This window comes from Anas platyrhynchos, chromosome 8, assembly GCF_047663525.1.
Source record: "Anas platyrhynchos isolate ZD024472 breed Pekin duck chromosome 8, IASCAAS_PekinDuck_T2T, whole genome shotgun sequence".
NCBI classification, from domain to species: Eukaryota; Metazoa; Chordata; class Aves; order Anseriformes; family Anatidae; genus Anas; species Anas platyrhynchos.
In genome coordinates this window covers 7,968,363-7,993,330 of record NC_092594.1, presented here as the reverse complement: position 1 = coordinate 7,993,330, position 24,968 = coordinate 7,968,363, and the positions used below count along the sequence as shown (strand labels likewise).

The 24,968-nt window shown below is 37.6% G+C and overlaps 1 protein-coding gene across 7 annotated transcripts in view; it reads left to right on the top strand.

The window, feature by feature from the left end:
* TGFBR3 (transforming growth factor beta receptor 3) overlaps positions 1 to 24,968 on the top strand; it is a 130,138-nt gene that overhangs the window by 82,167 nt on the left and 23,003 nt on the right. For 6 of the 7 annotated variants that reach the window (XM_021276952.4, XM_027463422.3, XM_027463423.3 and 3 more), the window contains 6 exons: positions 8,441 to 8,624; positions 14,758 to 14,926; positions 17,420 to 17,567; positions 21,849 to 22,038; positions 23,256 to 23,566; positions 24,329 to 24,478. In XM_021276952.4, the coding sequence (XP_021132627.1) occupies positions 8,441 to 8,624; positions 14,758 to 14,926; positions 17,420 to 17,567; positions 21,849 to 22,038; positions 23,256 to 23,566; positions 24,329 to 24,478 (1,152 nt within the window). The remainder of the gene's footprint in view (positions 1 to 8,440; positions 8,625 to 14,757; positions 14,927 to 17,419; positions 17,568 to 21,848; positions 22,039 to 23,255; positions 23,567 to 24,328; positions 24,479 to 24,968) is intronic. The other variant, XM_027463425.3, reaches the window with a different exon arrangement.

Sequence of the window (24,968 nt, the reverse complement as noted above, 5' to 3'; positions counted from 1 at the left end):
CTTTTTATTGATTGATCCCTAGTTAGGAAAATGAAGAAGTGTAATTGGTAACTTCTGAAACTTACTGGTGATGAGGAAAATACTCCGAGAGTGATGGTTACGGTACTTTAGAGGAAGCTCTCTGGGACAGCACAGAGTTGCTAAAGGGAGTTGTTCTTTACTTGTCCATTGCCTTACTGTGTTGTCATTGTGCTTCTTTCCCACCTATAAAGCAGAGAAAGCATTAGTAAATGGTCTTAAGAAAAAATGCTGGCATCTTGTTAAAAACTGACATACAATATATAAATAACGATTATTTTGCTGCAAAGTAAATAAGTTATTGTGTTAGTAACAAATGTGCTTCTTGAATGCACTCTGAACTGCCTTGAGTTATATTCAGCTGATTTACTGACATAGTAATTTGCAATATTGAGAGGCAAAGGGTACTACTTCATGTAGAGAAGGGAGTAGCAGTAAACAGAAGTAAAATTTACATATATTTTATAACATTCAGTAAAAAGTGATACAGTAAGGTTTACAGAACTTGTAATGCTGTATTTGCCTGGTGTACATAATGCTATTTTAGTGCTATGCAAGATAAGGAGGTCAGGTGTCTTCTAATGGCACTGTTTTAGTGCACAAGTGTTTTTGTAAAGCACAGTTTTTGTAAAGCACATAAAACACATCTTTTGCTTTGCCCACTGTTGTAGCTGAGTTCTCTGAGGTTAACCGGGAAAGAACAGCAGGAAAAATGGTGCTGGGAAAATTATTGTGATTTTAGTACAGAAAGTCCTGAGTTTATTCTGACCATGTTAAAATGTAAACATACCTAAACATCATGGTATTTCAATCTGAAAACACCTAAAACTGGGTTCAAGTACTGGCTTAGTGCTTGAACTCTGCCAGACATGAGTAATTGAAAATAATCACTTCAATTAATGTTGTATTTAGTCATATTACTCTGATTGGATTATTGTTTACATGTCACAAAAACTCAACAGTTTGGGGATTGGGCATTTTCTGTTTCAACAGAAGGTTTTCTGGGCTGGACCACCAGCCCCCTCAAGGAAGAGCAGTGCGTAGATGGGAAAGTCTACTCAGTTCAGCAAGGGGAATATTGAGCACCTGTGCTAAATAATTCTTCTCCTCTGCAGGAAGTAAATGCCAAAACTATATCAGAAAGGGTCAGTGGGATGGAAAAGTACATCCTCACTGGGGATTAGCTTGGTTAGATTATAACAGCTCTCAATTTTACATAAGATAGGCAACACCTGCAGAAAGTACTTTTACCTGTGATCCTCTTACAGGTCAATCTTGGAGAAAAACTTTACTAGACCTCTGCCATCACCACACTTTTAAATTTCTGTATAACAAAATAATTTCCTTTCTTCCCCTCAAGTCCTTATTTCTTTCCTTCCCTAAAAGCAGTTCCTGAGAACATGTCTTGGCAGAAAACCAAAAGGTTTATGAAGCTGCCTAGAAAGAGGGTTTTACAGATGCTGCTCACTAGTGTTTTCTTTCTTTAGATTTGGTAACTTCCTCGATTGCTTTTATAGCCTAGGAATATCTTTACTGGGTAAGTGAAACTAGTGAGAATTAAATCAATGAAAAAACGGACCCAATCCTTTTTAATTTCCCAATAGAAATCACTTTTACAATAGATTATATATATAATAGAAATATATATATATACACATATGTGATTGTTTATAGTGTTTGGTTACAAATGTGATGCTTCAGCTCTTTCTCTGTGTTGGTTATTCAGGCAATTGAATGAGTAAGTTACAGATGCAAAAACACTTAGCAAGCAAATAACCTTACGGAGAGGAACTCCTTTAAAAGGACTGGGTATGTGTTAAGTTTGTGAAATGGTGGGGAAACAACAGTAGCGATAATAAATACAAAACCAGATCCTGGGCTCTTGTCTTGAGATTTGAAAAGAAAAAAGAAAAGCTGCAAGGAAAAGTAAGTGATAGAATTAAGACCTTAATTATTAGTCATTTGTGTATTTCTAAGAAGAAAAAAGCTATGCTCTTACTATTTCATCCAATAGCTGGTTTATTCCTTTTACTTCATGAAAATATGGTTCACATATTTTGGGTCTTTGCCATCAAACCACAGGCTGTTCTATGGCTTGCACTAGATTTTGGATGACTGACAAAACTCACTGAAAAACAAGTGCTATTTGTTTTCCTGTGCCTAGTATTTAACGGGAAATCAGGAGGCTAAATTTCCAATCACTTGTTAAACAGACCCAGATGTGAACAGAGCGCTCTGCTAGGAGAAGAGTGAGGGAGGATAGGAAATGCATGACTAGTGATAAATTTGGTATAAATAGTGACCTTTCACTATTCAAAGTAAAGTGCTGTAGATTTTCAGTGTTGTGTAACAGTGTGAAGAGGAATTTAAAAGGACATTTCCGTTTCTGTAGCATCTTGGGTTTGTTTTTTTTTTTTGCTTAAATCTTCATCATTCTTCTACTCGGAAGCTGGAAATAATCCCATAGCTGCCCTTTTCCATTTGGCAGAGCTCATATTCCCCCTTCTCTTCCTCACACCGTTTCCTTGCCTTTTGAAAGAATGGGAAAATAACATTATTTGTCTAATTAAAAACAGTGTTTAGTTAACAGTAAATGTTATTGTGCTTTTCATAATAGTAACTTTCCCTAGAGACTTTGTCATGTGGCCTGATTCACCCCCTTACAAAATGCTGTTTTTCTAGTCTGTATAACTGGTTAACTCGCAGATACATCAGGGGGACCTCAGGCTACATGTAGTGGTTCTGTTCTTGGCAATTGATTGGAAGGATTTTGTCAGCAGGGATAGCAGGAAATGACAGGGTGGTAAATACATGTTCAAAAGTGATGCTTTGGCTGCATTCAGTAAAAACAAATTTAAGAGCACAATAACCCTAGTAAGGCATTTTTTTAATACTTATATTTTTATTTTATTTTATTCAAAGCTTGCTTCATGAAGGTGTTACAGAAAAAAAAAGGTATTTTTTGCTTGTGAAGCAATACGTGGTTAAAGGCAAAAAAGTCTATAGGTGGTAGTGTCATGTCCCAGAACGGGAAACTTTTACGATACAGAAGTGTCTTCTGCTTTCAGTGCAAAGCACTTTTATTTTTTGTGCAGAAGTATTTCAAAATTCCCCATGTGCTGTTAAGTTTCAGAAGCAAGGTGGGTCTGTGTGCCTTAGTTTCTCCTTTCACAGGATGCTCGAGCCCTGGACTTTTTTTTAGGAGCTTGGTTTGCTGAGTATATCACATAGTTCATGTTAGATCCTCTCTTGTCCCAGGTGATTTAGGCCATCTTGCAAAAGTTAGGCTTCATCACTTTATGTTCAACCAAGTTGCAAGAGTAAGGAAAGAAATAATATTCTGGCATTTAGAGATGGGAGTGTGTTCCCAGACCCAGGCTGAAATGTCTGGAGCAGGTATCTGTGCTGGTCTTGTCTCTTCTGTACTGTCATGGCACCGTCCTGTCTTCACTTGCTTCAGTAAATGGGGGCTTTAGCTAGTGAAAGTTTACAGAAGCAAGCAGCAGATTTTGGCAGACTGCTGGTGTTAGTGACGTGGAGGAGATAAATCACAACAGGTTGTGTTACTGAGTCATTGATTCCAGTGGAAACTTCAGCTGCAGTTGCATAGATACGCTTTAATTCTCCCCTTCTCTCCTTCCACTAAATTGAGTCTAACTTGAAACAGAATTCTTGAAAAAGCTTCTGATACCTTATTTTGTTCAGACCAACTCAGTGAATTGCATCTATTAAGATGATGTTAGATTAATGTCAGGTGAGTGAACAATTACCTGTGTATGATTAATAAACTCCCACGGAGCCCTAAATTTTGCAGATAGATTTCCCCTACATGTGATTTTTTTTTTCCTTTTTTATCATTCTAGTAACTGTTCCCATGCGGGTTTTGAAAGTTGTACTTGCTTTGACATGGTTTCAACTTTGATGGAAAATCACAGGATTTTCTTTCTAGATGCATATAAATGTGCATGAGTGATCCCACAAGGTTCTGTGTTCATCCCGAGAAAGAGTTGAGCAGCCTTAATTCCTATCAAGATCTGTGGTAGTTGGTGAAGTCAGCATCTCCTAGGAAGCAGAATTAAAATACGTAGATAAGATACTGCTGATTCTTTCACACATATGTTTAAAAAATTTGCAAAATCAAAGCGGAATTTTGTGATGACTGTAAGTGGTCTTGAGAACACTAAACTGAAAATGAAACATGAACACTAAACTGAAAATGAAAAAATACACTACTGCCTGAAAGCATCTTACTTCTGTGGCTGGTAGGGAATATGAAAGCTGATAGATGATTCACGAACATGCAGGATGTTTGACGCATCTTATTTTAAAAGCAGCGTGTCTCTTAGCCAGTTACCAAAGAGAATTGTTCTCTTGGTGATTATGCTGCATGTGAATTTTTGAACAATAAAGGAAGTATTTTTGAGTTTCAAGAGTACCTGGTATTTCTCCGTTCATGGCTTCACTTTTTTTCTGTAAGGGGACTGAAGCCCGTCAAAATATGTTATCAAAAACCACTGACTGAGTCTCAACTCTATGTGGGCTGCTCTGAAAGTTGGTTCAAGTTTTTAAATTCTATTCTGAGCAGATTTACTCCTTTCCTACTTGTTCTGTCACAGGTCTGACACTATATAAAAATATGAAGGGTGCTGCTTTCCTTCTGATTTGTTTCTCTCATTCTCTACATTATGATGGCTTTGTCACTTGGGCTGGAGGGGCTGTTGCTGTGAGGGGAGGGATTGATTCATGCTGCAGACACTAAATTTTGTATTCTGAGTCATCTCCCAAAGGTGCCTACCTGTCTATTAAGGCTAAGTTACGAGCTTGCTTCCTACTTGGGTGTTCTGAATTACAGCTACATTAAATGCTTAAAATGTCATAAAGCAAACAAAATAAATATCCCCAATGGATCTGGTTCAATGAAAAAAAAAAAAAAAGCAGTAAAGCTTTAAAAAGAGAGAAGGAAATAGGTGAAATAAGAAACAGAAGACACTATTTTGAGTGTGTGCAGTGCTCATGCTCACCAGTGTATATATTTGAGGTGACTTAAGGTTGCTTCTGAGACATGATCCTTCTGAGGAACAGAAACTTGCACAATTTAGCACTTATATCAGGTAGCTGATGTTCTGAAGTACCATGGCAGAATTGCAAGAGCAATTTTTCTGAGACCAGAAAGTTTTCTTAAGAGATGTATAAAGGCTTTTTGTTTGTTTTCCCTCAGGATGGGGATATAAGTTTCCTTGTTTCTGTACTGTGCAAAGAAAATTGGAACCCTGTTTCCTCCACTGGTCAGCAGTGGGTAGTAGAGTATGTAATCACAGTATGTTCCTAACCATGTTTTGTTGGTGGAACTCTCAGATTTTGGTTACAGATTTGCATGAATCTGCACTTGACCCTTGGTCCCCCTGGCTGCAGGGCCTTTTGAACTGCATTCCTCACTGTGGTTGCTACCTGTGGTTGGTATCTTTTGGGCCTGCAAACTGATTTTCCCCATCAAGCCTGGAAGTTCCTCATTTAGCTTCAGAAATGTGGCAAGGCACGTAGATGACCTCAGCAGCAGGGGATGTTTCTGGTGCAGTCATCTTTAATGTCCTCGCAACAACAGGAAGAAATAGAGCTGGAGCAAATTTTCCACTCTGCAACCTCTGAAAGTAACCACCGAAGAAGATGAAGTAAGGAGACAGAGTGCCTGTGGCAGCAGTTTCTTAATTACCCGGTAGGCTGTGTAGTGAGTGTTCATATAAAATTTGTTGACATATTCCTAAATATATAAAACATTCTTTGGTTTGAATCCTCAGACTGACATGTCCTAAGTACTTCAAAGAGAGCAGCTTTTGGTTTGTTCTGAAGAGTAAGTAGTTAATGTTCAAGGCAGGTGTTGAAACAGTGACAGTTGCCTTTTTTGGAAGAGCCTGTTGAAGTCTTTCCAGAAAAAATAACGTGCTTGGCTCACTTAACCTTGCCTTAGGTCCATGTAGTAAAAATCCTAACATTGGCAGGAACAGCAGTACTCTGCACTCCTTTTAAAAACATGGTAGTGGAACCACCATTTTTAATAGACTTCAGTATGTGATTAAAAAATGAATGATGATAAGGTTTGTGTCCTACAGGAAGACATTTGTCATGCAACAGAAGGATGCAAAATGATTTCAAGTTTTAATTAATAATAAATGAAAAACCAAGTGTTTTCTGAGGAATAAACCTGTTGTTAACAGGCATTTAAGTACCAAATAGAAATTGCAGTGAAAATGTGTTATTGCAAGCAAATTCAATTCTTTAATTAACATTTAGAAGTATTAATATTTTCTCTCAGTTTTTCTCAAGCGTCTTAAAAGGTTATGCTGATAATTCTTTTCTCTAATACTGATTATAAAAAATACTAGAGACATTATGAAATAGTGTAAATGATAAGCAATTGCTTTAGTTCTTAGATGCACTGTACTATTTTGAGGTAGTTAAGGAGTTTTGGTTCTGGAGAGTGGATTGCCAGCATTTATTCAGTATCCCTGCAAAATAATAACTGATTAAGACCCTTTAATCCTTCCAATCTTTATGCACAGTATTTTTTTTCCTGATAGGCTAGGGGTCTACAAAGATGTTCCATTTGTCTTGGATACAAAAGATGGCATAGCTAAGAGGTGCTGTGTAAGCACTCTCTGCATGACCTGTCTTGTGCTGTTAGAGTATTCTTCATCCTATAAAGCTGTGCACACTATAAAATCTGATGTTAGGAGCATTGTAGAGATGCCCCACAAAATCAATTGATGGTGTATCTGCTTCTAAGTAGTGGAATTACAAAGTGAACACTATTTGCTAAATACTACTTTTTAAAGATAAATGTGTTTCTATATTTTCCTGATATTGTAGGAAAGTTTCCAAAAAAAATCTAGATTTTCTTTTATAGCAGAGTTTTATTTCTTATTTGGGAAGTATAGTAATGTGGTTTATTCTGTGTTACACTGAATAAAGACTTTTTTGTTAATTTAAAAGAAATATTTTCTGGTAGTCATATGAAAAACAATTAAGGAAGATCATTCAGAATTGGACAAGATGTTAGTTTAAACTTTGAAAACTATTCTGGCAAAAGCATAAATGATTCCTGAGCTGTTTTTTTTTTTTTTTTTTTTTTTATGACAGGCTTGATCAAATTGAACTCTGTGAATTACACGGGTCTTCTCTTAGAGGAGAGAGTATGTGATAGGTGCATAATAAATGCTAATATAATAGCTGGAGGCATGGAGAAGAACTTCTGAAATTCCATGTGCCAAAGGGCATAATTTATATGTCTACTTTGACACGTATTTGTATGTACTAAACAAACTGATAGAGGACATCATGAAATGGTGCTATGAAGTAAACAATAGCTCCGGGGAAGATAATGCTTGATTGATGTTAGTTAATTTTATCTAATTGGAACCTGACTCCAGATAATCTGTTTGAATAAATGTTGTTGATATATTGTGTTTTTTTACAAGGTTAGAGAGATACTTATTACCATTATGCTGTTATAGCTTGTAAATAGTTCTCAGAATGGGTTGGAAATTGTTATGATGTATTTTTCACTCTTTTAATCATTACCATTTGTAGTTTTGGATTTTAAGTTAAAGGAAAAAATATGCTTTTCCATCAAAGAAATCTGGTTTAGTAGAAAGGTAGTCTGGGATCCAGTAAAAACACCTGATATTGCAGCAGCATGTATTACACTGAGTATATTCTCTTGCTCCAGGTTTCTTTTTCACTTGTACTCTGGTGCAAGACCTAATATATTAAAAGCAATATTTTGGTACTTCTGGTCAAGACCTAAGTTAATATAATCTATTTATAATGATTTTTCTAAAGATGCAAGTCATTTGCTTTGTGCTAGCTCAACATGTATTTTTCTCTTACTGTAAGTAAAACAGTAAGTATTTCCTTTTCATGGCCTTTCTCTTTTCTTTCTCTCTCTCCATTGGTCTTTTTACTGAGCTTGAACTCATTCTTTCTGATATGGGAGTGACTTACTTCAGTAGTTCCTAGGTTTATTGAGCTTCACATCTCTCCCTTCAGTTTCTTGGACCATGTTGATCTTACTCCCTCCTGTTTTCCCTGTTGTCTTCCAGCCCTCCCTCTTGCAGCATTGTTGCACCACTTTTGTCAGTAGCACAACATCTGAGTAGTTCAGAGCCCCCGTTTATTCATCTGCCTTGTGCAACCCAGGCAGGCCGATAGGTTGGGAATACTGCTGTTTAAAACAGCCACTTAAGAAAAAAAAATCTGAAAACGAATAATTATGCAGATGTTGAAACATATGAAGTTTAGGCGTTGTTGGAAGCAAGCTGTAATTGCAGTAAATACATGTGGGTGTGCCAGATTACAATACTTTAACAGGCTACCTGTCTGTGCAGATAAATATACCATATTAAAAATATGTTTTTATTCCCATCAGGTGTCTTTAGGTTCTGTTGTTCAGTTTGAGAAGGGAAATTTCTCTTTGTCAGCAGAAACAGAAGAAAAGCTTTTTCCTGAGAAAAATGAATATCTGCTACAGTGGGCCCAGAAGGAATATGGAGCAGTTACATCTTTCACCGAACTCAAAATATCAAGAAACATCTATATTAAAGTAGGAGAAGGTAAAAACAAAACAAAAACAACAACAAAACAGCACAAACGAACAACAGCATCAATTGATACTTTTAAATGTTGAGAATGTCTGATTGTAGTACTATTTAACTTTTTTTGAATATTCTGATCATTAAGCATACCTCTCACTTCCCAAAAGGTATGTTATGAAAGGGAGAGGCAGAGAACTATCAGCAAGCCTAAAGACCAGACCTTGGATGTAGATGGATTTTAATGGATTCTTTTAATGGATTCTGGTGTCATAATTGTATGTTCATAAATATAGATGCGAAATCATTAGCTAGAATCTTTTAGGAATCAAATCTTCACCTTTTAATAGGAATAAACTACTCATGGTGATTGTTTATGTGCCTTCATGTAAAGAACTGAAGTGGAGAACTTGAGGTAGGGGGCTATTTCTAGAAAGACCCGAGCTAATTTTTTTTCAGTATACCCTTGCATAAGGATCCAGAGTATTTTGAGCAAAGAATTTCTGTCTTCCTCATGGAGGTAAGTTGCCTCACTCTGATGTCCCTGTGTATTCTCACCCCCAGGAGCAAAGTTTCTTGTCCCTGTGAGCTGCATGACAAATTCATCAGATGGCTAAGGGGAGCTGGGAGAGGACTCCAGCTCCTCAGGGATTCACAGGCCCATATTAGGGTAGGGCTTTGGCTGTAGCTGTGTAGCTGAGCAATATAAAATTTGGGTCTGTGCATTACCTTCTGGCTCATGCTTGCCCTCATCTGGCTGCTGGTCACATAATGTATTGTCTGCAGGGGACTTGCACCCGAGCTGTTCTTAAGCCATGGATAACTAACACATGGCTCTTCTCTTTGCTATGGTATCAGAGCAAGAGTGTCAGTTCAGGAGGTTTATACATATCTCTATTCAAGTTTGTTTTCTGGAAAATACATAGTTAGCAAAAGGAATATATCAGGGAGAGCAGACTTTCCTTATAGCACAGGATGATGAGGGTTGAACTTTATTTGCTTTATTTGCTTTATTGCAGGTATGGCACATTTTAAGATTTTAGTGATTGTTACTCAATGGCCTGTTTCAGTGATCTTTTTAGACCTCTGAAGATGTCATCTTCAGGAGTAAAGACTGGTAGAAGTGAAGTAGAACTGTTCTGAACTGTTTAGCAACTAGGGGTCCAGCTATTTTGAAATAGTAAAAATGAGTAGAACTTTTTGGCAACACCCAACAAATACTGGGGAGCTCAGCACTTACTAGAACCAGTGGCCTAATCTAATTTAGTAGCTCTTCAGCAATTTTTTAGAGAGACTCCTGCATAGCTGAACTAATTGCCTACCAAAACAAACAAACCAAAAACAACAAAGCAAGCAACCAACCAAGCAAAAGACCTTATGTGGAGAGAACTTTATTTTTAACTACCTGCATGTAATCATTTGATTTTTCTGAAGCATGAGTCTTGCCCCCCAAAATCAGAACATGGCCGTGTTGGTTTTGTCCAAAAACCTGCCAAATTTGTACAGGATTCCCCTGTGTGGTTTTTGTTCTACTTGGCACCAATCTTGTATTTTAATGCCAGAAGATCATTCAGAAATACATTTATTAGCTTATTAAAGTGCTCTTGGAACGTTTATCTGGGAGTAGTGGTCTCTGTGTTACAGGGATGAACATTTAATTAGATATGTCAAAAAACAGATCAAATAGTTTGTTGATTTGTACATCTCCAGTCAAAGTAGCTGAATATCTGTGAGTTTTGCATTATCTTTAGAATATATTAACACACAATTTAATTAGGAGTAGTTATACAAAATGGAACTTTGTAAGCAACCAAAATAGACAGTTTCTGAGAAGACTCCTACAAACTAGCTCAAACTGTAACCATATTTGATTTTGATTTAAATTCTTGGCAGAAGAATTAATGTGTGTGTGCATGTGGAGGAATTACGCATGTGTTCAGGGGTGGGGAGAGGGTCAATTCTTGAACTGCAGCAGTCGTGCAAGTTCTATGAAAAACACATGGGACGTGGACCTGTTCTGCTTTTCTGCAGAATAAACAATAGGATTACTAACACAGTGTATGCTGATGGACACTTAAAGCCTTTTCTACAAAAATCACACCACTCAAGTGCTTCAGTCAGGTACCCTCAGCTGCTAGTCTGTGAATCACAGCTAGTGGTACTTGTAATTTACAGGAGGTTGAATGAAGTCATTCCCTGCTGATACATATGACTGGTAGAGATTTTAATGGCAGTATTCATTTAATTATCTACATTTCATCTTTACTCAAGTTAGAAAAATCTGAAACTGGAAGATCTAAGATTTTATAAGCTGAGGTGTTAGCTGAATAAAGCAAAAAGAAAATGCAAGACAGAGAACAAAGAAAAATCTGAAGAAGAATGGTATTTCATAGAATAAAACTGCTTCTGATGCTCTGAGTCCCTGAAATCAGATTTGATGCTATAACGGAAAGGGAACTGAGTATGTGATGGAAGTCCATCAAAACTGAATCAGAGCCAGATGCATCTGAATCTTGTTGATAGTGTCCATCAAGAGCACGAGCGTGGCTGGTCAAACACCGCAGGGATGGTGAGCACAATGAAAACCAACAGGCTGGAAAGAGGGGTTTGAGCCAGTAGGCATATGAAGTGAGGTTCTTATTCTTGCTTTGATCTGTGTAGTAAAGGAGGTGGCTAAGTGATAGCCATGGTAATTGCTATTATATTCTAGAAAGCTGGACTGCTCATAGTGGAAGTCATATTAGTCATACATTTTTCAGTAGAAAAGTCAGTTCACTCCTCATGCCTCAATAAGATGTGATTATACAGGTCAGGAAGACTTATCAGTTAGCTAAACGTTACCTGATGCATCCAGTATCACCAATCTAAGTCCAGGGCAGCTGTGCTAGCTAGGAAGGAGATTATTTTCAACACATTTCTAAATAAGAAAAAAGTCAACCATAACAATAACAAGCTGAAAAATACTTCATGTGCAATCTGTTTACAAACTGTATTGCTGTGCTCCTGTCCTGGCAGAAGCTAAAGCTTCAGTCCTGACTCTGAATTTGCACCCTGTGTACACTAGTGCACATGTCCTGCACACAGACTTGCTGGGTTTAATACTTGTAGGTGAATGCTTTGTGCTGTGCTTTGGTGGTTTGTCCTGTCCTTCCTTGCTCCAGCTCACTGCTCTAGGGTGAGTACTGACTGGTAGGAGCTTCCAACCTCCCTACAAAGACTGCAGACACCTTCCCTTTTTTAACACAGTGCCATTTTAAAGTTGAGATGATGATCTCCGTAGTGTGAAGGGCCAGTAAACTGCAAAATGCCTGTGAAAAAGCCCTGCCATTTGAGTGGCAGTGGAAAATCCCAGACATCTTGTTCATCCCCAGCTTACACTTCTGAAAGGCAAGCTCTGCTTGGATGAGATTTTTATTGCTGAATTAAGCTGCTGTTGCCAAGGGCACCTGTCTTGGAGAGTGTCACCTGATTAGCAGCTCTCATTTGCACAAAAATCTTTTAAGCTGGGATACTCAAGTTTTACCCAGTTTAGCCAAGAGCCTGTGGGTGACACGTGATTTGTACAGAAGACAGCAGACAGCGTCTGTCCTCCTCTTTAAAATGGAGGTGCTGCCCACAGAAACTACAGCTCCCAGCGTTCAATACAGTCTTAATTGGAGTAGCTTGTGAGTGCTGGAGGGAAAGGCAGGGGCTGGCAGCTGTGCACAACTGCAGCGCCTGCCTTCTGGCCAGTGGGGCTCCTTGGCTTATGTGCCTGCTTGCCAGGGCCTTGCCTGACGTTACTCCAGGAGAATTTATTGGTAGTCTTTTGAGATTAGAGAGGTGTAGGGCCCACAAATTGGCTGTTTTACTGTTTTAATAAGCTTATTAATGGATTGCAGACACTTCTAGTACCCTTTTAAAGTAAGTAAACAAATATGAAGTGAAGAAAGAGAAGAAGAAGAAAAAAATGTAGTGACCAAAGAAAATAGAAATGGATCTCCTTTTCTTTTCTGTTACAACCCAGATCTTGGTAACTAGCTGACACAGGAATAAGTACATTTGGTGGAAGGTGTGCCAGGAGGACGTAAGTGTGTATGTCAAGTCGCCAGTGACAGTTAAAATGAGCTGCAGAAGAAAAGCGTGCTGTCGAGCAGGGGCCCAGGCTGGGGTGTCTCAGTGCTGGTGGCAGTGAGAGCAGGGGTTCCTTAAGAGCTGCAGAGGCATTGCATGGAAGTGCCAGGAGCTGAAGTCAAGCTCTTTGCAATGGCTAATGATAGCACCTGTGGTAATTATCCCCAAACTACTTAGAGGCTAGTATTTTATGGCTTGACCTGTGTTGTAGCATGGCAACTGAGAAGCAAATACATCTTATCTATATATGTATAACTCTGTAGATAGATATAAATTCAAGTTCAGTATAGATCATTTGGGATTACTTTCCATTCTCTGCTGTTGTGGGAGGAGTTGGCAGAACTGCAGCTGCATTCGAGGCTAATCTGACAGGGCACGCACCAGATGTTAGAGGAGTGCTTTCCTTGTGGAGTAGGAATCGTTACTGTCCCATACATCTTTCATAGGTTCTGTACAAAAGACAGCAAGGTTAATATTCAAAGACTGCGCTGTGTAAGATGAGAAGAAACTCTCCTAGTTGTTTCCATTGTAGCTGGGGTCACGGAAGTCCCAGGTCTCCCTGAAAAGTTGTGTACCACATGCAATTGCACTTCAGGAATGATGTTTCAGCTCTAATTTGTGGAGCAAATGCAAACAGTGGTCTCAGCTCAGTTTCTAGGAGTTCACCCACAGCTTTACATACACAATGTAAAATTACAAATTACAACAATGTTTGTTGTAATTTTTTTCTACCTTGCTACTGTTCTTAATAGGAAGGCCGCCTTTATCAAGCAAAGGTCAAAGACATAACTGTTTGAAATTCTGTTCTCAAAAGACTTTTTCTTGAGCACAAAATGTTGTCTTTCTGTGTATTGTGATAATTCATACGTAAAGCTATTTCAGAAATACGAAGTATTCTTATATTTAAACGGATATACAGCTTCTTGAGGCACAGTAATATAGGCTGTGCTTGAGAACATCATACCAAATGACTATTTTTTGTTTTGTATAGTAATTAATGCTTGTGATCAGCTAGGTAGTTAAAACAACAGGAGATTATATGCCATAGAACTTCCCCACTTTAATTATGGGTATAATGATTGGACTTCCTTTATATCAATAATTTGCCATCATTATCTTGCTACATTCAGTTTTCCTTGTACTAAAGAACTGTAGTATTTCTACACCAACTCTTGACTGCACAAAATGTAGGAAAATATACTGAGCAAGGAAATAGAAAATATTTTCAGTGATTTTTAAAAACAGCAAGTTTATAATAAGAAAAAAAGCGCATTTTCTAAAGGGAGGAGTTGAACATAGATGTTTTCTATGAGATAAAAAATATGTATTTTGAAATTAAATATGCAAGGAACAAATTAAGTACTTTTTTATTTTGAAAAATGCTTACATACTTTAGTATTGTTTTCAGATTTCTTGGAGGGATGACAGAGTACTTCTAAACTACAGATTTAAATATTTAACAGAAATTACATCAAAGGTGTGCTATGTTTTTGCAGTGGTGATCTCCCTTTCAACGGAGGCTCAGGGGTGACCTTATTGCTCTCTACAGATACCTTAAAGGAGGCTGTAGTGAGGTGGGGCTTGGTCTGTTCTCCCATGTGCCTGGTGACAAGATGAGGGGGAATGGGCTTAAGTTGCACCAGGGGAGTTTTAGGTTAGATGTTAGGAAGAACTTCTTTACTGAAAGGGTTGTGAGACATTGGAACAGGCTGCCCAGGGAGGTGGTGGAGTCACCATCCCTGGAAGTCTTCAAAAGACGTTTAGATGTAGAGCTTAGGGATATGGTTTAGTGGGGACTGTTAGTGTTAGGTTAGAGGTTGGACTCGATGATCTTGAGGTCTCTTCCAACCTAGAAATTCTGTGATTCTGTGATTATGTTGATTTCTCTTAAGTACTTATGATAGGTAATAAATATACCTTTTGGCCTAGAGATCTACACCATAAAATACAGTACTGCACTGAAGTAGATGCTATGTATACATGAATGTAAACTGATATTTATGTATGAAGCTTTTCTTTCTTTTTTTTTCTTTTTCTCCAGATCAAGTGTTTCCTCCCTCGTGCAACATAGAAAAGAATTTTCTCTCTTTAAATTACCTTGCGGGATACCTACAACCAAAAACAGCAGAGGGGTGCCTTATGTCTAATTTAGTCCAAGAAAGGGAAGTTCATATCATTGAGCTAATTACTCCAAATTCCAATCCATACAGGTAAAGTATCCTCTAAATTGACCAAATCTGTCTAAAAGTTAAGGATTTCATCTGTCTGTTGGAAATCAAATGGAGGTAGTCATTTCATCATTACAAGAAGAGCTTGGCCTTTAGTACTTTACCTTAAGTAGAAACTAGTTCTTCTGCATGTAAAAATTTTGGATTCTGCTTCATGATTCCAGGATTTTTCTGGACAATACTGTAGAGCACAGTTTTCATGGACTATATCCTGCCTTCCCGCAGACTGAAATTTTGCTCAGTCAACTGAAGTTTTCCAAGGCTAAGGTGTGTAAGGGAATATGAATAAGGACAGAATCTTACAGACAGGGATTAAGATGAGCCCACTCTATGAGGAAGTAAGAGAAGGGTTAAAAGTAATCTTGTCCTGTCACAGGTAATGATGACTGGTAGCAAAGCCAAGGGCACTGGTTACCAAACAGAGATCCAGAGGTCACAAGTGATCTGTGGTAAATGATTCACAGTTAGTTTGCAGAATCATACCAGGATTTTCTGTAACATTTCAAGTTGAGTTTAAGGAATATCTTGATAATCTGTATGAAAATCTGTAAGAAAAAGGGTTGAGTATATGAATACATGTATAGGCACAGAATTATATCATAAAATGGCTTGGGATAGAATGGACCTTAAAGACCATATAGTTCCTAATGCCCCGGCCATGGGTGGGGATCCCACCTGCTAGATCAGGTTGCCCAGTGCCTCATCCAACCTGGTCTTGAGCACCATAGTGAAGTGTAGTGGTTAGGGGAGATTATTTAACTCTGTATGTATTATTAGGGTTATCTGAATTGTCAAAGATACTATAAACTTCAGAGTTATGACTTAAAATATTTAGCCTTTGCCTGTGTCTCCTAGGTCTTAGTGGGAGCACGTGACCTAGAGTTTGCTTTCAGATGATCACACCTGAAAAAGCTTTTCATAAGTGCTGAGTTGCTAGAACATAAATTTGCCATGAAACTTGTATGGTTTTGTTTCTTATAAGAAGAAAAATACAATTTCATCAGAGATGAGATACAATTAAAATCCTGTCTGCTTACTGCAGGCACTGGCTTTCCAACATTGTCCACTTTTGCTCCTCATGCATTACATTCGAGCACATCCCATTCCTAATCAGGAAATCACACAGGGAGTCGGAGGTGGGAGGAGGGTTCTTTGCAAGAAGGGTAATTATCTCATTGCAAGATGCTAAACCCAGAGCCTGAAAATGCTCTCTTGTGTACCAACTTTGGGAGAGTAAGAATGTGCTGAGGTGTGTTGGAAGGCAAGTAGCTTAGTCCAAAGCATTTGCCTGTATATGGCAGTGGGCAGCAGCCCCATCTTCAATAGAGCTGATGGTTGGCATCAACATCACACTCACAGTAAGTCCCTTGTAGCATTGTGCAATGGTGACAGCTATGTCTCCATCCCTCTTGGCTTTTGACTTTGGCTGAGAATGCATGACAGGAATTTGTTTTTCAGGTGATAACGCTGCAAAGTGTTTAAATGTTACAATATTAAAATTTAAAAAAGGCATTAAGGGTGTTAAGTTTCTTCTTGCTTCATTCTTGGTTATAAATATTTGCCACAACTATCTTAATGAAGTTTATTCACATAGAAACATACAGAAGCTGAGCTGAGTATGTATAAAACTACAGGCGTTAAAACAAAAGGACCCAAGATACTAAGTCTTAATGCAGAAGATTAGTTGAAACATGATATTTGGTGATGAGCACATTCTTATGACATGTCCCTATAAGATGATTTGGAAGTAAAGGTTTTTCTTTTGTATTAATATTTTGCATGATGAGATATTATTGCTCTCCTTATTTTTACTGAAGGCTTGAAAATCTGGATAGTGTTCATCTATTTTCCAGCAACCAGTAGGCTGTACATCTGTTTTCTTTTCGTTTTGAAATGAGTATATATCCAGAAGTATTGGAAACTAAATATGACGGCTTAATTCCTCAACACACACAAGATCCTATGCAAAGTAATTTCCACAATTTAACTGCGAAGGCAGAGACGTTGTCTAATATAGTATCTGTGCATTTTTTGCTATTAACTTGCTTAATTTGTATTTTTGCTTATTTAAGGTATTGTTTTGAGTTTTAATATGGTTATACCTAGAAGAAACTCGAGGCACCATTGCAGTGAATTAAGAAAACAGTATTTACTGTATAAAACAAAACTGCTACTCATAAAACTACCCTGCTCCAAATAATAAATGAAATGAGTAGCACACTTCTCATAAACAAAGAAACAAAAAATATTATTTGTCTAAAGAGTAGTTGAAGAGAAGTTGTGTCTATTGTTACATAAAATCATTTAAGAGTATGTGGAATAACAATCTGTTTTGCACATGTTGTGTTGTCTGGGATAATCTTCAGCATTTTAATCAGCTGGCCAGACAGTGGAAACATGATGGATTGGAAGAAGGTTGATAGCTGAAAATGTCTGGCATTCTGGTCTTACTTTCTCTCTATTTTCCACACACAGTGCTTTCCAGGTGGATATAATCGTTGACATTAAACCATCTCAACCAGGCGCCAGGCTTGTCAGAGACATCGTACTTATCCTCAAGTGTAAAAAATCTGTCAATTGGGTTATCAAGTCACACGATGTCCAGGGAAAGCTGGAAGTGATTGTAAGTTAAGGCACCTTTTATTTTTCGAGATATACCATGCTGCAGCAGTATAGAATCTATTTGAACATGATGTAGTACTGTCCTATATTGATTTTTGAATGTATTCTTAGTTGCCTTTTTTTTTTTTTTTGGATTATTACTACATTTCAAGGAGTAAATTCAGAAACTATATGTACTTTTTTCTCCTTTACGTACTGACCAACACATCACAGAATTTGGGTGGTTAGTGCAAGGATTTAGGTTCTATGTCTTCTTAACTTCTGTTGAAGTACCCTAAACATTAAGCTGGATCTTCATCTCCCTTCTTGCTGTTACTTTGGTGAGAGGATCTACAGGTTTATTTCAGAAGTTGGAAAGATGCCTGTGAATTGAGAATGGATAATTCTAGATATAAGTCATATACCCATGTTGCTTTAGAAGTGGGAACTGATTTGCTCCTTCCTTGTGATTCTAGTGGTCTCCAGCCTTCTCCCCTACCAATATTTCTGTCCCCAGCAAGTGTTTGGTCAAATTGACCTCACCTCTGCTCAGACCACAAATAATAGTTTAAAAAAATTATAAAACCAGGGTTGATAAAGCTAAGCCTTTGAAACTGTTCTTACACATAATTGGAAGCTCAGATTCAGAATGATTTTTGGCACAGACTCTGTGGCTCAATGCTGTTTCTACTAAGAAAATGCATTTTCCCTTTTTTGAAAGAAAAAAAAAGAAAAGAATAAAAATTAGAATGATGTCATGGCCTATAAATGCATGGCTTATTTCTCTCTTAAATGATCAATTGAGTGCATTGTAAAGTTGATCTTAATGCTGGCTCAGGACCAGCCAGTGGCCTACTGATTAACTTTTTTTTTAATAACTAAGGTATACTTTCAAACTCTGGTTATCTATATTTATAAGAATTTCACTTTGCTTAGCAGCTTTATCCATTCAATGCATGCAGGGCAATACTGGTAGGATCCAAAGGCTGCTTGATCTAAATCTTTTGCATACCACTCTGTTCTCTTAGAATTTGACACTTGATTTTGAGAGTGAGGGATTTAAAAGGAAACAAGCGATGGTGTTGCTTAGAAAATTGTCTGAAAATATTTTCAAGATTTGATGATGAAATTCCCTTCTGATCCCTGGTGCATCTTTATCTTATGGACAGGAAAGGACATTCTGGTCCTAACTAACCAGCCCGAAAAACACTGGACTTTAAAGTTTCATTCTGGATTATTGCACAAGAATCACCCATGTATATTTAGACCTCTTAGCCAATGCTGTGTGGGCCTGCTTTAACAGGACAGACAATGGTGCATTAGTTCACTTCATGCTTGCAGATACCCATAGTAACGCATTGCATATCTACGAAGCTACCTCTTTGTAGATGATGAATTTTTCAAGTGAGGATTTCTAGGGTATTTTAAAATGTTATTTAGTAATTATTGCCAGTATAAGTAAAAATTATTTCTGTAATGGGTGGCAAAAGTCAACATGTTATTTAGATCAGCAAAAGAAAATAATACTATATATGGAAATGTCGGTCTGTTAGGCTGTATATTTATGTTTGGATTTGTGGGTGTTTACTGCTTCATTCATATAGAGGTCCCATTTTCTGAATGTATGTTTGTTCTACTTTATTTATAGGGGAGTAGGGAAGGGAAGTAAACACCCGCTTGTCATTAAAAAAGCATATACATCCAGGATTTAGGATCTGTTCATATCTCTATTAAGCTGAAGGTCTTTCCAAGCCCAAATTTAGACAATGCGTAAAAACATTACTAAACAATTAGGTAATGCTTCACAATGTTATTTTTTATTAGTTGAGTTGGTTCCATGCACTTCAGTTTTCCTAACTTCTTGCCCTCAACACAAGTCAGGATTGTCTTGAGGGGATTGTCAGATTGAGTGAAAGGTTAATGCTGCGCTGCCTCAAACCCAGCACTGAGTTAAGGTCCAGGTTCATAGACAAGAAGTGGAAAAAACAAAGAAACAAAAAGAAACAAAAAACCTTTTTGAGTCATGTAGCTCATCTCCCAGCTTGGTATGCTTCTTGATCATTGATGGACACAAAATTGAGTAAAAAGTGAGTAGTTTAGGTAAAAGAATTACACAAAGTATGTGTAGTGCTGTTCTCACAGGCAGTGTTTGCAGTCGTATGTCCTTACATCAATTTCAGTTTCTGTGCTTGTTGGATTATCTGCACTTCACATTGCTTCCTTCAGTGTGGGTGTCTTTTTACAAAGCTATAGACAGTATAGTGCAAAAAGAAGTGACATCAGAAAGATTTGATAAATTGCATTAGCTTCCATTTATTTCAAAGAAACGAGTGTGCTGAGGGACAAAGAGTGAAAGAGGTAAAATGCACAGAAGAAATCTCTGAAGATTTCATAAGCTTGAAGGAAGTGATCTTGAAATGAGGAGAAGTGCCTACCAATTTCTGAAATCATCTCTCTTTATTCTGAATAGTTTGTTGGGTGGCTCTGTTGATTGCCAGTACTACGTGTGAGGGTGTTGACAGAACAAGCAAGTGAAGGAAGGTGTGCCTATTCCTGCAAGTCCTTGTGCTTGGCTTTGTTTCATCAAGGCAATGCAGGACTGAACATTTACAGGCTCACTGTGGCATGGAGAGGTATAAACAAGCCCTGAAAATGGTCAGATGCCAGCTAAGACAATAAAGTTCTGGAATAATATTTATTCAGCTGTCTAATCCTGACAAAAAGGAAAGGAAAGCAGAGAGGGAGATCCAGCGAAATTGGGATAGCATAATAATTCCATCCAGTCAAAGCTGCGTGTAATAAATTGTATCCAGATTTGTATCTGTTGAAGAATAAAATACTATTTGATCCAAAACAGTAATAAAGCACTAAAATTAGGATACCCATTGCTTCCTTTATATTTCTGTGCTTCAGTGACCTTTGCTGGTCATTGATAACTGTACTGCTAACAGTATCATCAAACCAGATACTTGGCACCTAAAACTCCCTTTAACTTCAGTTGTGAAGATTTGAGTGCTTAAAGAATGCAAAATTGCATTACAAAGAAATGAGGGAGAGAGATCAAGGTAAATTATATTATTCTATCAGAACTCATGAGCTTTAATCACTGCTTTGTTCAAAGGCTCTACTTCTGAAGTCAAGTAGAGGAATATAACACCTCCGTGACCCTGTGCAGTACAGCCATATGACCTAAAAAAAGGCTGGGCAGAAGCAAGAAATCAGTGCAATAATTTTTTAATTTTTTTTTAAGTTCTTGAGCAAGAGAAAAATAACACTGTTTTTATGTTGAAGGAAACTAATGGGGACTTAAAATAAATAAAATGCAGCCTGTATGATGGAGAATGTAATCAGGAATGGAAATGAAAGTGTGTGCTGTACAGCATTAAATGATGTAATCTGCGTATAGAAAGTTCAGTTCAGTCACATTGCAGGAATCATTGATAAGTGGGTCATTGTGCCCTTTACTGGTATGAGTGTTTAGCTTGCTCTGTAGTTCTTAATGTGATTGTTACAGTGATAACAGTAATACCATAACAATAAATATATAAGGGCTTAGCCTTGTGGGAAAACATATTTACATTTAAGCATTTAAAACAAGTTAAAACGTAATATCAGTGAATATTTTCTGTCTGCCCCTCTGACAGCTAGAGATGCTTGTTGTATCCTCTTGACTTGCGTATTTGGACAAGAAAATTTGAAATTTTGTCACACTTTTACAGTAAAATGAAAGCTAAATGACTGTGACACTCATCTGTATTCCATGGCCATTATTTGTAATTACCAGTACAACTAAGAGGCTGGCAAGTGTATTTCTGTGAGTTTGCTGTACCAACGTAGTTGTGTAAAACTTATATCGTAGTTCATTAAATTCTAAGTTTTTTGGGGGGTATAGAAAGTATATGTTGTCTTATAACTAGTTTGGTCTGTCATAAAAGTGCATATTCTCACCTCACTGTTCAGCATTTCTCAGTTTTGAAGAAAATTCAGTATTAAACAAATGGCTATAAATACACCCCTCTTGTTTAGGGATTAACTACATCTGACCAACTTGATTGACTTTACCCTGGAACAGCCTGAACCAGTCAGAGGCTGGGAGGAAGGCAGAGCTTTTCTCCAGCTGTACAGCAGTTCTGTGTTTAAGACGGCGATTTATTTTATTTCCCAGGTGATCTCCATTTGCAAACTGCTCTGTTAATTGATAAAGTAACATTTCTCACCAAAATGTGAAATCGGTGTTGATATTTCATGTATGTCAAGTATCCTTAAATGGTAGATCATGAGCCATGTTTTTCTTTGTTTGCAGACATCAAACAGTATTGGTTTTGGAAAGGAAACAGAGCGATCCATGATTATGAGTAAATCAGTAATACCTGATATTCCTTCTTCTCATGAGAGTTTGATCAAGTGGGCTTATGAGCATAAATATAGTCCGGTTACTTCCTACACAAAAGCCCCCGTTGCTAACAGATTTCACCTGCAACTTGAAGATACAGGTAAGCTTAAAGATGGAGTTTTATTATATAGAAAAAAAACATTTGCTGTGTTGCCAGGTGTATGATGCTTTGAAATCTCCTTTCTCAGTTTTAAAGATTTGTTGTTGGGTGTTGTACTACTTTCACTGCTCATTATCATTTGTGTTGGGAATACATCTAACTGCTGGTTTAAAAACAACAGCAAAAAATCTGTGAATTCTTGATCAGAAAATTCCAGGGAAATTGTATTATGTCCTGAAGTGTTGGTGGAATTAAATGGTTATAGTTTGTTCAGTTCAGAAGCTTGACCGTGCTCAGTGCTTGCTGGAAAGAGAGGACTTCAGTGACTGGATATTTTGTTAGCTAATAAATTCAGTTTTGATTTTTATCAAAAATATGAACACATTTCCTTGAGACAGTTAAATGAACTTTTAAATAGTTTACAGACAAAACTGGCTTATCAGAAAAGTATGAGCAAATGGAATAAATACAACCATTAAAAAAATTTACTTGGCCAAAGTCATTGCTGATGTAAATATATCCTGGTCCATCGAAGCTAGTAGATTTGCTTCTGCTTTTGCACTCGTTCTGAATTTAAGTCCCTATAAATTTTGTTTAGTTGTTTTGATAAATGCTTATATTTACACAGATTTTATCAGCTGCACTCTCATGGTTTCCAGATAATTATCTGCTTGGGCCGGATGTCGAGATTTCGGTCCTGAGCAGTACTACCTATAAGCCAGGAGATAAATAGTGTTCTCATTACTCATCATAAAGTTAACGCTCATTTAACTTCACTTTGGCTATGTAAGTACTTCCACAACAGTGGAAATTGTGCCATCAGGTAACAGAAGAATTTCAGTCAGTGATTTGAACAGATGATATTTCAGCAGCACTAAAATAGTGTATTTCTGGGCTATGGTGTTTCCTTTATGTTTGTGGTTGCCCTTGCATACAGTGAAGCCCACTCCTCAAAGTCCGTTGTTAACTGTTAGTGAGGCATATTTCTAGAAGGGATTAAATATACCCAGATTAAATTCCTCAGTAGCAACTAAACCCTTAGCAGAGGAATTATGGCTGGTTGCCTATAAAGTAGAAAGATGTTACTTTGGATGTCTTTCAGGGGCTTCCTTTCTGGGTGATTTTTTTTGGCATGAAAATTACTCAGTTATGAATTCTTCTATGAAAAAAAATATTTACTAACCTAATTTACTTTTTTTTTTTTTTTTTGCTTTTAGAAGAGATGAATGATGAAGAAGACCATTCTCTTCCTCCAGAGCTGACAGAACTGCTGCCTGCCTCAAAGAATCCTGCATTAAATGATGGCCTGACTTTTCCCTTTCACATTAACAGAGGAAGGCATGACACAGTGGGAGAAGGAATTTTCCCATCCAGGGATTCAGTGGACACATTAATAAATCATGACTTTGAGCATTCCCTCCCAAAGCACAAAGAACCTGAAGAGGTTCAGGGCAGTGCTGATGTAGCCCTGTCAATAAAGTGTGATGACAAAGTCATGAAGGTGGCTGTAGAAAAAAACTCTCTACAGGTATGTGTGATCTCGTATTGTCAAATTTGGGCAAACTATTTAGGGCAGGCCATTTTGTTTGTATTTTGATTTTAAAAATAAATATTCTAAGAATATTACCACCCTCACCCCTTAAAAAAAAAGTTTGAGGAAACTATACTGTGGATATCCTTTGCCATAATGCTGGGTCTTGTTTCCTCTTCCCATCAATACAGTAGTTCGTAGAGGGATTTCTGGTTAAGGATTTGCCATGTTGATTCTGTCAAAAACTACTGTATTCAGCCACCAGTCAGAATTTTTAATCTCCAAAATACAAAGAAGCTGCTTTTGATAGCTGTGTAAGACCTGAATAGGTCTGTGAAGCAGCAGCTAAGGGGATGGAAAGTTAGAGGGTGAAACTGTATAGTCCACTGTTTCCCATTATGTGGTATTTTATTCCGTCTTGACCATTTAGCAGCTGATAGGTTGCTTGTGCCCATTTGCATTGTGGAAAAGAGCCTGATACAGACTAAAGCATTTTTAGCTCATTTTAGACCAAATAGAGTTTGTGTCAGCAGATTAATAATGAACCTGTTGTTTCCTTTGTTCCATGTTACTTTTATTCCCTGTCTGTCGTGTATAACAGCATTTTGAGGTTGACCTTCCCTGGATGTCAGTACAATGAACCTCACTTCCTCTTATCAGTGGTCATGAACAGTATTCTGAGCTGCACTTTAAGCAAGAGTCTAACACAATAGTATTTCAGCAGAGGTTTCAGCCATTTACAAAGCATCTTTGTTTTAGGCTAGCGGCTACACAAGGACAGAGCTCTCACTGCTGGATCATTCTTGCAAGGCCAGGATGAATGGTACCCATTTCATTTTGGAGTCTTTGCCGAATAAATGCGGGACACGGACAGCATATATCTTGGACAAGATTGTTTATTTTAACTCTGTGAGTATTTTAGAAAGAGGAGCCTTCTCCTCTGCTGCACGTCATAGTGGTACAGGGAAGCCATTGTAGTTAGCTTTAGACTTAGCAGAAAGGAGGAATCCTGATATTTTTTCTGTAGAGCACAAACCTAGTTGCAGCTACAGTCCCTGTATTCAAGGCTGTATGAAGGCCATGCATTCAGTGTACCACTGCGGATAGTATCCCAAAGGGAAAACGAGGAGTTGAAATTATGTGCTTTTACAAAACTACAGGGCTGAAGTTTGGGGACCATCTGTGCCAGTCTCAGAGAGTTTGCACATGCTTTCCCTATGCAGCTTGAATGTGCCCACATGTAAGCAATACTACATGGCTATAGGAAGGGACAGGAATGAAGTTCTGTGATTGCAGAGAGCAATACCATTTAATTCACATGCTGAATTATTTAAGGTGATTTTTTTTCTTTCTGATTAGTGGGTGAAAGTCTTTCAAAAAGTGAGGAAAAGAGACTATC